Source organism: Cavia porcellus, unplaced genomic scaffold (assembly GCF_034190915.1).
Source record: "Cavia porcellus strain 051 isolate PalLab524CR breed Dunkin Hartley unplaced genomic scaffold, mCavPor4.1 scaffold_1, whole genome shotgun sequence".
NCBI lineage: Eukaryota > Metazoa > Chordata > Mammalia > Rodentia > Caviidae > Cavia > Cavia porcellus.
Window position 1 is genome coordinate 242,259,295 of NW_026947484.1, and position 13,143 is coordinate 242,272,437.

Genomic DNA, 13,143 nt, shown 5'->3' on the forward strand with positions numbered 1-13,143 from the left:
AAAAGAAACACGAATTTGGAAACGTTCATTACTCTGCCTTGTTGTCTGTGTGTTGAAAATCGCTGTGCTTCTTAAAGGCTATGCGTTACTATGTGTTAAGATGAAGGTCTTTATGCTTGTTATGCAGATTTGTGAAATGGGACACAAAGATCAGTATCAAGATTGATAATTTGGACTTTAAAAAGTACTTCATCACAAAAGGAGGTTTAAACTGAGCATGGTAGCCTACACCCCTAATCCCAGCACTCTTACCAGCCTGAGGGAGGGAGATGGGAATCTCAGACCCAGCTGGGCAACTTGGCAACTTAAGACCATCTCAAAATCAAATTCGGTGCAGAGGCTCTGGGTTCAGTTCCCAGTGAGGGTAGCACTGAAAGAGGCCAGGAAAGACAGGTCTGCAGTGTGCAGGCACCTCAGGGGACTCAGACCTGGAGTTACTGTTAAGGGACGCAGTGACAGAGTGTTTCTAAACTGCAGAAGGCCGAAGCAGGCGTCTTTGAGGCATCCGGGTGGAAGGAGCTCATCAGATAGCGCTCAGAACTGCTGGTACCTGAGGACACCGTGTGCGCCTGCCTCAGTGAGTCACCCGCATACAGTGCCTGCGTTAGAGCGGTGTGAGTGTGACTTCCTAGAACGAATTTGGAAACCTGTCAGTCAGCATCTGTCAGAGCAGTTCTGCTCTTGAGCAGAAACCCAAAGAAAATCATTGCTTAGTTCCTCAAAAAGAAGTTTATTTCCTCAGGCATTATGTTCTCAAAAAGAAGTGTGTTTTTAAAATGAGAATTTTTAAACTCTTAGAATGCTAAATGAATATTTGAGTGCAAAGTGATTTTTAAGTAATAAATTGGAAATACTGGTAGCTGTTGTATTCTGTGTTTTATGTTGTTTAACCAGAAATTCTGTCGAAATAAAATCTCTCCTTACCTAACTTTATGTTATGCCCTCAGAAAGTATACAGAAGAGATTGTTTTTAATTTCTGGCTTTTTTTTTTTTTTTGGCTTTTAATTTTTAACTTTTGGCTTTTTTCCTGTTCCTGTGGATGCTTTTTTAGTAAAGAGGAATTTTAAAGAGAGTTAAAAATGTATTTCTACTTTTACTCCTTGGCCAGCACAATTCTCATCAAGTTAGTCCTGAATCTTTTTCTTTTTTTCTCCAGTACTAGGGATTGAACTCAAGGCTTCCGTACTAAAATAGACCACAGCTTTCATTTTTTCTTTTGGAGACACAGTATTGCTCAGCCCCCATGCCTTGCCTCTGTAGACATCCCTTGTTGAGTGAACACGTTACGTTCCTACAATTAGGCCATTAAATGCATCGGTCACTAAATGAGGAATTTTATATAGTGTGTACATTACAATATTGAGAACAAAGAAATGTTCAAGGGAAACTCCATCTTGATGACTTCTGCTTTTATGTGCATAACTCATAGTAACTTATGTAACTTTTAGGTGCAGTACTATAACTTATAAAGGAATAAAACTATAGTGCTGTACTGTGCAGAACAATCCACAAAAGTTACACTACTGTATGGCAAGGTGTACTATACAGAAAAGACAGCAAGGCTTTGTAAACAAGATACACTAACCTGTTGGGGGAAAAAAAAAACCTGGGATAAGTCTAAACAGTTGTTAAACAGCCAAGTTGGAACCTGCGTCCTTACTTATAAAAGCTGTTTAGCCACTAGATGTCACTACAGTTCAAGTAAGGGATATCTCAGGACTGAAGGGGAGCAGCTTCAGGAGGACTGATTCAAATTCTTAATTTTGATAAATAATGGTTGGTTTGCATTCATACTTTTATTAAGCCTGTGGAAGTTTGGATGTGAGATGACAGACGTGTGTGGTTTGCTTTTCTTGAAGTAAACTAAAAGGCACCACTATGTAGCACAGTGGTTTCCAGTGGATCTCTCTTCTGCTGCATCGCACAGGATTTCATCTGGTGCCTTTTCTCCCATCCTCCCTCCTGCTCCTCCAGGTCCAGCCTGGCGAGGGAAACAAAGCCGCCTTCAATGACATGCGGGCGCTGTCGGGCGGCGAGCGGTCCTTCTCCACCGTGTGCTTCATTCTCTCCCTGTGGTCCATTGCAGAGTCACCCTTCAGATGCCTGGATGAGTTCGATGTCTACATGGTATCGTTCAGTGTTAAATGTTTGAATTTGTTTGTTCGTGTGAAATCTGTTCTGGCAAGGAAGCAAAACTTTCTTTTCTTTAGTTTTAACCATAGCAGGAAAGTTTCTACCCTGACACTGTGGGGTGAGTGGGATGGGTGGGCTGAGTGGTGGGCAGACCCCAGAGTCCTGAGTCTTATAGCAGCCAGGCTGCTCTCGGTCTGGCATCCTGTCCAGGTGCTCAGATGAAATCCGCCCTCCATTCACGAGTCCAGGAGTGGGTGCACTCCCTGCCCTCACACCGTGCTTCTCAGAGCACTGCAGGCAGCGTGGGCTGAGATGCGCCGCTCTGCTTACCCACAGCCTTCAGCCAGCACGCGAGCTTTGCAGCCACAGCTGCTGTGTGTCGAGGACGGGACTGAGCGCCGCACAGCCCTGATGGTGTCAGCTGCTCTTTTCCCCGCTCCAGTGAGGGTGGCTTCCTCAGGGCCATCGTGATTTCTGTTTTAAAATATTTGTTAGCGTGCTCAGCACCACAGACCTGGTTTCCGTCCTTAGAAAGAGTCACCTTAGCGGCTTCTACCCTCCACTTCCTGGCTCTGCCTGCCCGTTTTTCTCAGGCTGGCGCCTGCCTGCCTCACTCTGATGCCCTTCAGTGTGTGAGATTCTCTTTGGTTGTTAGGCAGTCATTGGTCTTCCTGAACGCTGCACCTTGGGCCTCTTCCCAGTACACACAGGCACACAACTGCCCTGACAGCCCCCTTTTGCGCCGAGCACCCCCTGCAGCCTGGCATGACCTGCAGTGCAAACCTTCCCTAGTGCCAGCTGCTCCAGCGCGGACTGCGAGCGTCCTCCTCTTGATTTCCCAGCTTGATCAGAAGCCAGCCAGATCACCTGGCTTCAGAGTGTGATTACCTGTGCCTGTGCCCCCTTTCACTTGTGCACTAAGGGCTGCCTGCGCCATTGCTTCTCTTGAGGGTTCCACACACCACTCCCCGACCATGCTCCCAGCTTCCATCCTGCTCCCCCTCCTCTCTGTCCTCTGCGAGCTCCAGTTCTAAAACAGGCTGGAGGTAGCTGCTGCACCCAGGCTGAACACAACTCTGTTTAGTGAGTGAGGCCTGTCACAATGTGGCGTCTGCTCTGCTGGCCTTCCTGAGCGGTCAGTCATTTTCTAGACGTGGCGCCTCTGATCCGGGCGTGCGTGCTGTCTTCCTCTGTGCACTGAACAGCTTACCTTTCCCCATGAGGCTCAGCTGTCACTTTCGTGGTGCTTTCCGTGGATATCACAGCCTATCACGCAGAAAGGTCTCCTCAGAGATCCTCAGTGCCACCTTCTGTTAGCGCATTGTAGTATTTTCTGTTCCATACTATAAAATATATATGGTGTTGGTTTTCACTGTTCCAGTCAGCTGTTTTCATGTCTGAGCCTCCCACCAGGTGGTAACCTTCTTGAGGCCTTCAGCCGTGTCTGCCTCCTGTTTATGTCTCCTGCCTAGCTTGTATAAACACGTAGTAAATACACATAAATTAGGATTTATGCTTGTGAGTGCTGTAAAACCCTGCCTTCCCAGCAGTCTTTCCCGGGGACGCACTATGGGAGGTGGGTTAGAATCTCCTCTGAGCCTCATAGACTGAGCTGGTTTACAGGGCACAGGAGAGGGCACTGCGCCCTGCAGTGTTGCTGTCTAGGTGCCACTGTGCAGCCTGCCACCCACTTCGTGTGTCAGATTTAATTCTGATCCGTTCCTTTGTCTTTTAGACAGTATGTCCAGAATTGGGGTCCTGATTGGAACATAGGTCACAGCATAGTTTCAAATAAGACCTTTAAAGATGTGTGTGCGTTTTAATTCTCAGAAAGTTTTGAAGGCATTAAGGAATAGTTTGATGTTATTTTTTACGTAACTCCAAATGTAAGCACAAGGTCTTACTTAGTTTCAGAAACTAGCTATCCCTAAGCACTGTTGTTTTCTGTAACTTCATCTGCTGTTTAACTTTAAAATTTAAGAGAGTCACCTATAAATTCAAGTTGGCTTCCATCATGCAAGCTGTAGAAGATAGAGAGGAAGGGCAGATCTTCTAAACATTGTCCTTAGTCATGGGTTTGAGACACTTATCACAGCTGAATTCCTGAGTAATTCAGCCATTGTATTCTAACTAGATGAATACTTTGTTACTTAGTTATACTGCTGTGTATCTTCTGATTAGTTTCACTGTTCCTCTTATTTGAGGGCCTTCATACAAATACTTTCACTGTGGAAATAACCTGGAAGATGAACTTACTCACTTACTTTTCCCTTCATGGTTTTTGGTATTACCTTTCTACATAGGAATTTCTTGACATCATAAGTAAAATGATGGGGGAAAATCCACGGTTTTGTGTCGCCAGCTGAATGCGGCTTTTATCAGACCTGACTTGAAAGAACACAGCACTAACTTTTGCCTTCGTTCTTCAGGATATGGTTAACAGGAGGATCGCGATGGATATGATACTGAAGATGGCAGATTCCCAGCGTTTCAGACAGTTTATCTTGCTTACCCCACAAAGCATGAGGTAACTTCTTAAATCTTGCTCTGAATACTTACAAAGTACATAAAAGGATGCAAATCCATTGTAGCTTTAGTTTTTAGATGCAGATAAATGAATGACTTCTTTACTGCTTTAACAGATACAGAGCTCCTTTTCTGGGTATTAAAGTTTTGCTTGTGTTATTTCTCTTCTGTAACTCAGGCAAGTTGACTGGAATACTACTGATTTGTTAGTATTTGTATTTTGAATTTGCTCCTCTGTGGTTATTATACCTGACCATTATGAAATAATTTTAGTAATTCTGTGTGGAATGAAACAACCCAGGATTTTTCTAATCTTGTCTCTTTTGGTGACTTACAGATGAGAGTCTTTTTAAATAAAGAGCTCTGTGCAGTTGTCAGCATTTACCAGGTGTCTGCAGTGTGTGGGGCTCTGCAGTGTGTTAGGTAGAGTTGATACTCTGTCTCTAAAGTGATGTGGTGGTGCTAGGGGACCTTAGTCTGTGATTAGGAATATTAGGCAGTGCCTTCCTGGCTAGAAAGGTGGGAGGTGAGAATAAATATAAATGCCAGACTGGTAATGTATGGTTTAGTAGGAAGTTAATGTTCAGCATGAAAGTACAGTATTTCCTTAATGCAAATTATATTTCTTCTAGAGCTCTTGATGTTAGTTGTACCCACTGTTAGCAAACAGCAAGCCCTTTAGACTTGTGTTTTAATGAGGTGTGGTGTTAGTGTTCTGGCTTTGGTTTTAGTTCAGTGGTGCCAGGTGTTACAGAAAGGCCTTCACATGCTGGCCAAGTGCTCTACCACTGAGCTGCTCCCAAAGCCAACAGGAGCATTTTTAATGGATAGACCCTTCTGGGAAATTTTTATCATTGATTTTGCTTCTTCTAGCTCTCTTCCTTCCAGTAAATTGATTAGAATTCTGCGGATGTCTGACCCTGAAAGAGGACAAACTACATTGCCTTTCCGACCTGTGACTCAGGAAGATGACGATGACGGAAACTGAACTGTGATTTAACATGGCTCTTCCTTGGGGGAGCATCTGTGAGAGGCAGGAATTCTGGCTGTTCAAGGGACTAAAACAAGTCTGGATCATGCCACAGTAAAATTAGGAGCTCCTGTCACCTGTCCACAGTGAGACATGGGAATCAGCTGGGAAAACCAAGTACAACCAGCAATGTAAAACCACTATTGCTTCTTTTGAGAAAAACCAGTTTTAGAGTGCTGGTTTTAAGTCTTTTTGAGTTTGTTTGGTTTTGAGGATTTTTTTAAACCATCTACTTTTATAGATTCTCTTTTGGAAATAACCTTTTATACATGTGTACATGTACATATCTGTTTAGTTCAGGTTCATTTCTATGGTATTTTGTAAAAACTAAAATAAAAGTTTGAGTACTGGTTTATATTTAGTTTTGCTTTTCCAGAGTATTACGTTGTATAGCCAAATGATCAAACACCAGAAGGGAGGGATTTCTCATTCTATAGAGTACGTCACCAGGGTGGTCTTGGGACACAAACTGGCTTACCGTGGATTTATTGTTCATCATGAGGGACTTACACAGGGCGTAAGTGGGCTCCTGCCTACAGGTAGTTTTTACACTAGAGGCAACTGTAGATTTGGACCGTAACTTTTCCTTGTATTTCATCAAATTTAGTAAGATGCTGTCTGTTTACGGTCCACTTGTGAAGCCCTGAGGCAGTCTCCACTGTGGTACTCTGGCTGGGTTGGAAACCCTCAGTTGGAGTCCGGGGCTCTCAGGTCGGGCTCTGCTGAGAGGACACAGGCCAGAGGGACCCCTCTAAGCAGGCTGGGCATCCGCAGTGAGCTTGTTGCTATGTGAGTCAGAGGCCACACTGCTGGGGGAGGAAGCACCGGAGGTCAGCTGTGGGCTCTTCCTGATTTTAAAGATGCTGAGAAGTGCTGCCTGGATGATCAGATATATTTTACCACTAAACATGGTATTTATGAACTTTTTTAAAGAAAGCATGACTAGGACATCTTCTGTATGTGTTGATCTAGGAGTAGTGCAAAACTTTTAAACATACACTGAATACCAAAAGTATTCCTTATATTACTAGCAATAAATATTAGAGTACATATTTATAACATTGAAAGGGGAAGTATTTCAAGATGTACCTTAAGAGTAGGGACATTTATGTTGCTATTGAGAAAAACTGGATTTTTGAGAAGACGGGAAACTTGTGCTTTCTAATGTAAGAATGTACAATAGTGCTGAGTGTTTTAAGCATTCTCCACTAGCCATACAACCCTAAGTTACACTTGTAACTCATTTGTATGAAAGGTATTCCGCATTCATGTGCTTTTCAAATAAAAACAAGAGTTTACCATCTGCATCAGTTTTCCTAGCTTGGGAGGTGCAGTGTGTTTGTGCTGGGTGTGAACGTCGTGCCCGTAACACATGTGGGGGCCTCAGGTGCCTGCCTGAGTGTCCCCTGCCAAGCCGAGCTGAGCAGAGCAGTGTCCACTGCTTTGGCAGAGCTGGTTTCCTCCGGTGTAAAAGTAACTTCGTCTGGTGTGCCAAATGGTAATGTTAGATGTAATAGAAGAATAAAAGGATTGTTCTTTTAAAACGTGTTAACTTCTAAAAATAAAACAAAAGTTACATGTATTAAAGTCATGGTTTAGTGAGTTGCAAAGCTAATAGTGACTAACTTGAGCCTTTCTATGACTCGTAACTCAGCCCCCAAAACAAGAAGGAGCTCTTCCTCTCAACCCTGCCTTCTGCATTCTTGGCCCTGGAAGTGATTAAAGTCATTCTCAGAGTAACAAGTGTGATAGGTTTGAATAAGCCAAGATGGCAGTTACTCAGCTCCTGAAGTTAATTAGCACTGATGATGGAGCCAATGCCTCTGCATCTACATTTTTTTATAAAAAGGACTGGTGGGGCTGCCAAGGTTTCCCTTCAGTCAGTGTCCAAGAGTGCGGTGGCTGGTGGCTCCCCTTCACCAGCTCTCATCCGCGAGCCCCATGTGGCCCCCTGGCCATCTTCACTGGCCCCTCAGAGCACGCTGCAGCAGCCCGGCTTCCCCATCTGCCCTCAGTCCTGACTCCCTGGGCAGCGTTTGTTCCTGGAGGTGGGGCTGTGCTGTCGGGTACCATAGTGTCTGAAGTGTTTATAGTAAGGTTCACCTGGCCACAGTGTGCTGGATGGGTGAGTGGAATCACATTTCGGTCTCTAATGTCACTTAATGACCCTAAAATGAGTATTTTGAAAAATATACTCAAGATGTGCTCGAATGAAGAATACAATGCTGCGCGCTGCCTGGCACAGTGGCCCCTAGTGACACAGAGCAAATGAAGTTTGATTACAGTTTAAAAATTCAGTTCCTCAGCCCCAGCAGGCCGCACTGACAGTACCGTGCAGACGGGGAGGTTTCTGTGGCCAGAGCCTGCCAGGCATGCCCCGAGCGGATCATCCTATTTCTAGAGTTCCTGAGGAATTGCCTGCTTTCCTAGAGTTTGCCCCATCTTTATATGTCAGTCTGGGAACAGACATTCCTGACGGCTTTGCTTGGAGGACACCCTCTGCCTGCTCCCCTCTGTGTGCTTCCCACACCATGGCCAGCTAGACTGAGGTGACGCACTGTGCAGGCCTTTCAGAGTGAGCTGGCTTCCTGAAAGAGGTTGCGTGCCCCTCGATTGTCCTGGGGCTGCCTAAAGGATTGGGAGAAGGCCTTTCTTATTACTGATTTTTAAATTCCGAAGGTGCATATTTAAGAGCAGATATAGAAAGCTGCCAGTTGCTGGCCCTTGACTGTTTTGACCATCTGTTTCAAATCTAAAATTATAAGAACTTGGGAGGAAAATCAAATGTTATAAATTTATTTGCTGTATCTGCTGACACCTTTTCAGAAGCCTTTGAAAACTCAAGCGAAAACAATACATTTCCATCTCTATACCTTTAATAAATAATGTCTCTGTATATGTAGATAGATATACTTAACTAATCATTTAGCAGGATTTTTAAGTTCTACACTGCATTCATCAAAAACAGCTCTTTCCAGGTTGGTAGGATGCAAATGAGGTAAGAATTAAGGCAAACCCAAAAGGCATGCAAACATAGTACACTGATACTTACTGATGATGCAAGCTCTGGTGTGTGGACAGACGGGCCAGGGGCAGAGGTATGGGCCTGCCCGGTACTACTGCACAGATAGTGACACAGCTCAGGGTTACGTTACATCACCAGGGGCCTCAGTGCTACTGTCACTTGGAGGTACAGCATTAGCAAAACAAGTACAGAAATCAGGTAACTGTAGCACATCTCTGCCAGGCTTCAGAGAATTATTTTTCATGAAATAATATTGCACATCACATTGTGGCAGGTTTTTATAATATATGCTTTTAAAATTCATTAGCAAATGACATTCTCATGCACACAGTGTTTCAAACACAAGAAGCAAGTCCATTTGTAGGTAGTCCAAGCAATGTGTGTGTGTGCGTGTGTGTGAGCGTGTGCGCGTGCACACGCAGCTGCAGGAGAACGTTGAGACGTGTGCAGTCCACACTGCTGGGATCAGCTCATTTCTGAATGTCGCACTGCAGGAGTAATACGATGGAAGGGTCGCTCTTTGCAGCTTCTTTGAACTCATCCAGTGTAATCTGGTCATCTTTGTTCTTATCCATCTTGCTGAAAATCTTGTCCACTCGCTGCTCAGGCGTGAGGCCGTCCTCATTCATTTTCATCATGATCACGGTGCCCACCATCTTGTAGATCGCCTTGAGGGAAAGGACATTGCAGATGTTGTTAACTGGAAACCCAGGAGGGCAGGACGCTGCTGTCAACCCCCTTTCCCCTGATGACCCTACTCGTCCTGCAGGACGCAGCCTCACTTTCCCCAAAGGAGGTTCCTTTCCTGTGCTCCAAGTTGCCATCACAACCCGTTCCACAACCACACACCTCTCTCACTCCATTACATTAACGCTTTGTCTTCCGTCCCTTCAAGAAGGTCTGGAGAAGCTAGGAGTGTTTCACTTTTGTAACTTCAGGGCCTTGGCACAACGCCTGGCATATAGTAGGTCTCCAATAATGTTGATAGGATTCTTAAGTCTGTTTAATTCACTGAGCATATTAGCATCGAGTAAAGTGGTGGGGAAAGATGTAGCTACAGCAAGCAAAAGGCAGACAGTAAAGTTGATGTGATAAGGGATTTAAAATATAGTTCAAAGGACTCGAGTCCTTTTCAGTGAGAAATGATCCACTTAAAGGTGTGTGAGTCTGCCTGTTACAAGTATTTAAGGTGATTCTGAGTGTCAGACTGAGGCAGTGGACAGAAGGGGCGTCTCAGTGGTGAGACAGGGAGTCATGGACTGGCACAAGTCCAGATGACATTCACCAGCATTGGCCTTAGGATGCAGGAGCAAAACATCGTTCTAACTAAAACGGATTTATAGTGTGTTAAACAGTCAAGCCAAGTGTACCATTTAAACTGACCTCCAAAAGATCAGTTCGGGACAAGTGTGTGAATTAGAGCTGGCAAATGGAAGAACAGTGAGAAGATCTAACTCTTTAGGTCATATTAGAATTACTCAATCCACAACTAACTCAATATGAACATTTTCTTGGTGAAAGTAATTTCTTTTCTTAGAAACGTGCCTTCCAAAGATGGAGGTCCACCTGCACAAATACGTGCATGAAAATGTTCACAGCAACATTAGCAACGACCCCCAGTGCTCACCCACTGCTAACAGATGGAATACGAAGTGTCTGCACAGGGGTGGTACGCTCGCAGCAACAAGGATGCCACGCTGACAAATGCTAGGACCTGGGTAAACCTCAGGGGAAGGGGGAGACGTAGTTGCCACTGCCAGACAGGATGGTGGTGCTTGTGTGATTCTGCTCGCATGGCATGTCCAGAAAGCCAGGTCCAGGAAACAAAGCAGAGGAGTGGCAGCCTGAGTCCACCCAGGATGGTGTGGCCCTGAGGGACCTTACCGTAGCCTGAGGTATGGATGAGGAAAAGGCAGATACTTCTTAAGGCCCAAGTTTAAAGAGGCAAATGGGCCATCTATGTGTAAGCCATCCTTCCTGCTTTGTCTTTCAAAAAGATGACACCCTAAGGCCCTACCTCCAGCAAAGGACAGGAAGAGAGCCAGCAACAGGGCAGACTGAACCAAGTCAAGGCAATGAGAAAGGAAGTGACAGACGTAAACACCAGAGATCAGACCTGGGCCTCCACCGGCAGATGGTCTCGCCGCCCGCCTGCCAGTGAGGTCCTGTGACGTGGACACTCTAGAAAGGACATTCCCAGTGCCATGGGCAGAGCCTGGGGGCAGGCAGGCCAGCCTTGGGGCGAGGTCACAGCGTGGCTCCCTGAGGACTCCGGACTCCGGGTGGCCCAATGCGTACCTGTGATCCCTGGGAGGACACCCAGGTGCCCTCCCTCTCACTGCACTCGCAGGCCACCTGTTCTGTGCCCAGATGACCTCAGGTTGCACACCGGACCTCAGAGGCGCTCACAGCTCCTCCTGCATCTCTCACTGACCGTGCCCTCTCTCCACACCCACTCACTCCGCTCTCTTCCCTTCTCTGACCAACTCCCCTGGAACTATTCTTGACTTGCTCACCAACGCCCTCCAGATTGTCAAACCCAGCTGTGAACCACTGCTGATTTTACTTCCGTCAGTACCATTTGGCATGATGGCTCATTGCTTCCCCCTTAAACATTTTCTGCAGTCCCATTCAGGATTCCCAACACTTTCTGGAACCCTCTCTTCTATTTGTGTCTCTTGCAGAGTTAGCTTATATGGCTTTGTTCACTGAAACACCTGAATAAGGTCCACCACACACAGGGCCGGCTCCTATCAGTGAATACCTGAGACCCTGGGGTGGTCACGCACTGCTGGCAGGGAAAGTGAAGAATGCCTATTCCTGACCACGTGCAGCGCTCGGCAGCAAGTGAGGACACCGCCCTGACCCATGTGACTGTCTAGCAAACACCAGCACCTGAGTAAAGACAGCACCACACAGAACTTTACAAGGAAACGATGTTACCCATGACTGGTATAAAAAGTCAACCGAGAAGCCTCCCATGAGAACCACAAGCCATGCTAGCAGAGCAGGGAGCAGACAAGGGAGGGGGAGGATGGCCACTCACCTCAAGAGGTGGCTGGGCCTCACCACCAGGTCACTCGGATGGAACAAGACCTAAGCAGATCTATGTTGTAATTACATGGAAGCACAGAGACACCTTTGTCCATGCCACAGAACACCCTGCTACCGTGAGTGACCACCACTCCACCAGCTGCCTGGGCCACTGCGCCTCCTGTAGAGACGAGGTTGCGGAAAACCCAGGCCCAGGAGCCCCCACTTTCTGATGGCACCCAGTTCACATGAGCCCTGCTTGCCCCACGTTCTGCAAACTGCCCTTGCCCCTGCCCAAGCTCAGGTTTCTTCCTGATCTGCTCTGTCCTCTGCCTGGAAGGACTGAGCTCGCCTATGCCCTACAGGGGTGTGAGCGGCCTGTGGTGTGCGGTGGTCTTCAGCTGACAACTTTGTGTTGACAAGAAATTAAGACAAGTCAGGGGAGGATGGGATTGGTCACCCGTGGGGGGAGCAGCAAGCCAGAGAGAACAAGCTTGTAAAAGCCTGGGGGACAGGAGGGACACAGCTGCTGCTGCTGAGAGGGAGGGAAGGGGGGGGATATGAGAGACTCCGAGTGAGGAGACGGCTGCAGTCTTGGAGGCTTTGTATCACCTCCACCTGTCTGGAGGGACGCATTTCATCGGACAGAGTAAACACAGACAGAAGAAGATGCTAGTCTACGGCCATGTGGAAGAGGATGAGTACAGGAGAAGAAGCAGGAGGTCAGGGTACAGGATGGATGAGGGAAGGGCTGGTGTCAGTGACGGTGTCATGGCACAGGCTGGGGAGGAGCTTTGAGCTCTGAGGTGGAGGACGAGGGAGAGCAGTGTGGACCCAGGAGGTCTGGCTTCTTGGGTACTGACTGTTGTTCCTGCCTCATTGCTAGCTTCCATCTGGGGATCCGCCCTCCCCAAACCTCTGCCCGTGGGGTCTGGAATGGGCCAAGCCCTGCTGCAGGACAGAATTCCAGGCTCCTGGATGCAGGTGGTGTCACATTCCTGTCATGCAGTCCTAGACTGCTGAGTGCCTGCTGGATCCAGCTCAGCTCCGGGTTCCAGGAACCCAGCAGGGAGCTGGATCCTTCTTGAAGAGTGCACATTATATCATGTATTCTGTCACCAGATAAGTGGGGAAAACCTTCTTGGCCAGGCATCTGAGGGCACAGCTGGGTAGGGGACAGGAAGGAAGGCCTTGCCAGGAGGTGGGGCTCCAGGAAGCCCAGGGAGGCCCAGGCGCACCAGCATGATGGAAAATCCAGCAGGGGAAGAATAGCAGGGGCCAGAATAGCAGGGGAAGGGGGTCAGACCAGAAGCTCCAGGCAGACGAACCCCAGATGCTTGCAGGTACAGCTGGACAAGGGTGATGGGAGCCCAGAGGAGCCCTAGAGCCACCAGT

The 13,143-nt window shown here is 47.0% G+C and overlaps 2 protein-coding genes across 7 annotated transcripts in view; one reads left to right on the forward strand and one right to left on the reverse strand.

Annotated features, from left to right (window-relative positions):
* The window catches only part of Smc6 (structural maintenance of chromosomes 6), a 70,470-nt gene extending 63,473 nt beyond the window's left edge, over positions 1-6,997 (forward strand). For 2 of the 5 annotated variants that reach the window (XM_063232331.1, XM_063232332.1), the window contains 3 exons: positions 1,976-2,128; positions 4,564-4,661; positions 5,534-6,997. In XM_063232331.1, coding sequence (XP_063088401.1) covers positions 1,976-2,128; positions 4,564-4,661; positions 5,534-5,648 — 366 coding nt within the window. In that variant the 3' untranslated portion in view covers positions 5,649-6,997. The other 3 variants (XM_063232336.1, XM_063232344.1, XM_063232348.1) reach the window with 2 other exon arrangements.
* Positions 6,998-8,470: 1,473 nt separating this feature from the next.
* Vsnl1 (visinin like 1) overlaps positions 8,471-13,143 on the reverse strand; it is a 108,111-nt gene continuing 103,438 nt past the window's right edge. For both annotated transcript variants that reach the window (XM_003472852.5, XM_023566300.2), the window contains exon 4: positions 8,471-9,383. In XM_003472852.5, the coding sequence (XP_003472900.1) occupies positions 9,186-9,383 (198 nt within the window). In that variant the 3' untranslated portion in view covers positions 8,471-9,185. The remainder of the gene's footprint in view (positions 9,384-13,143) is intronic.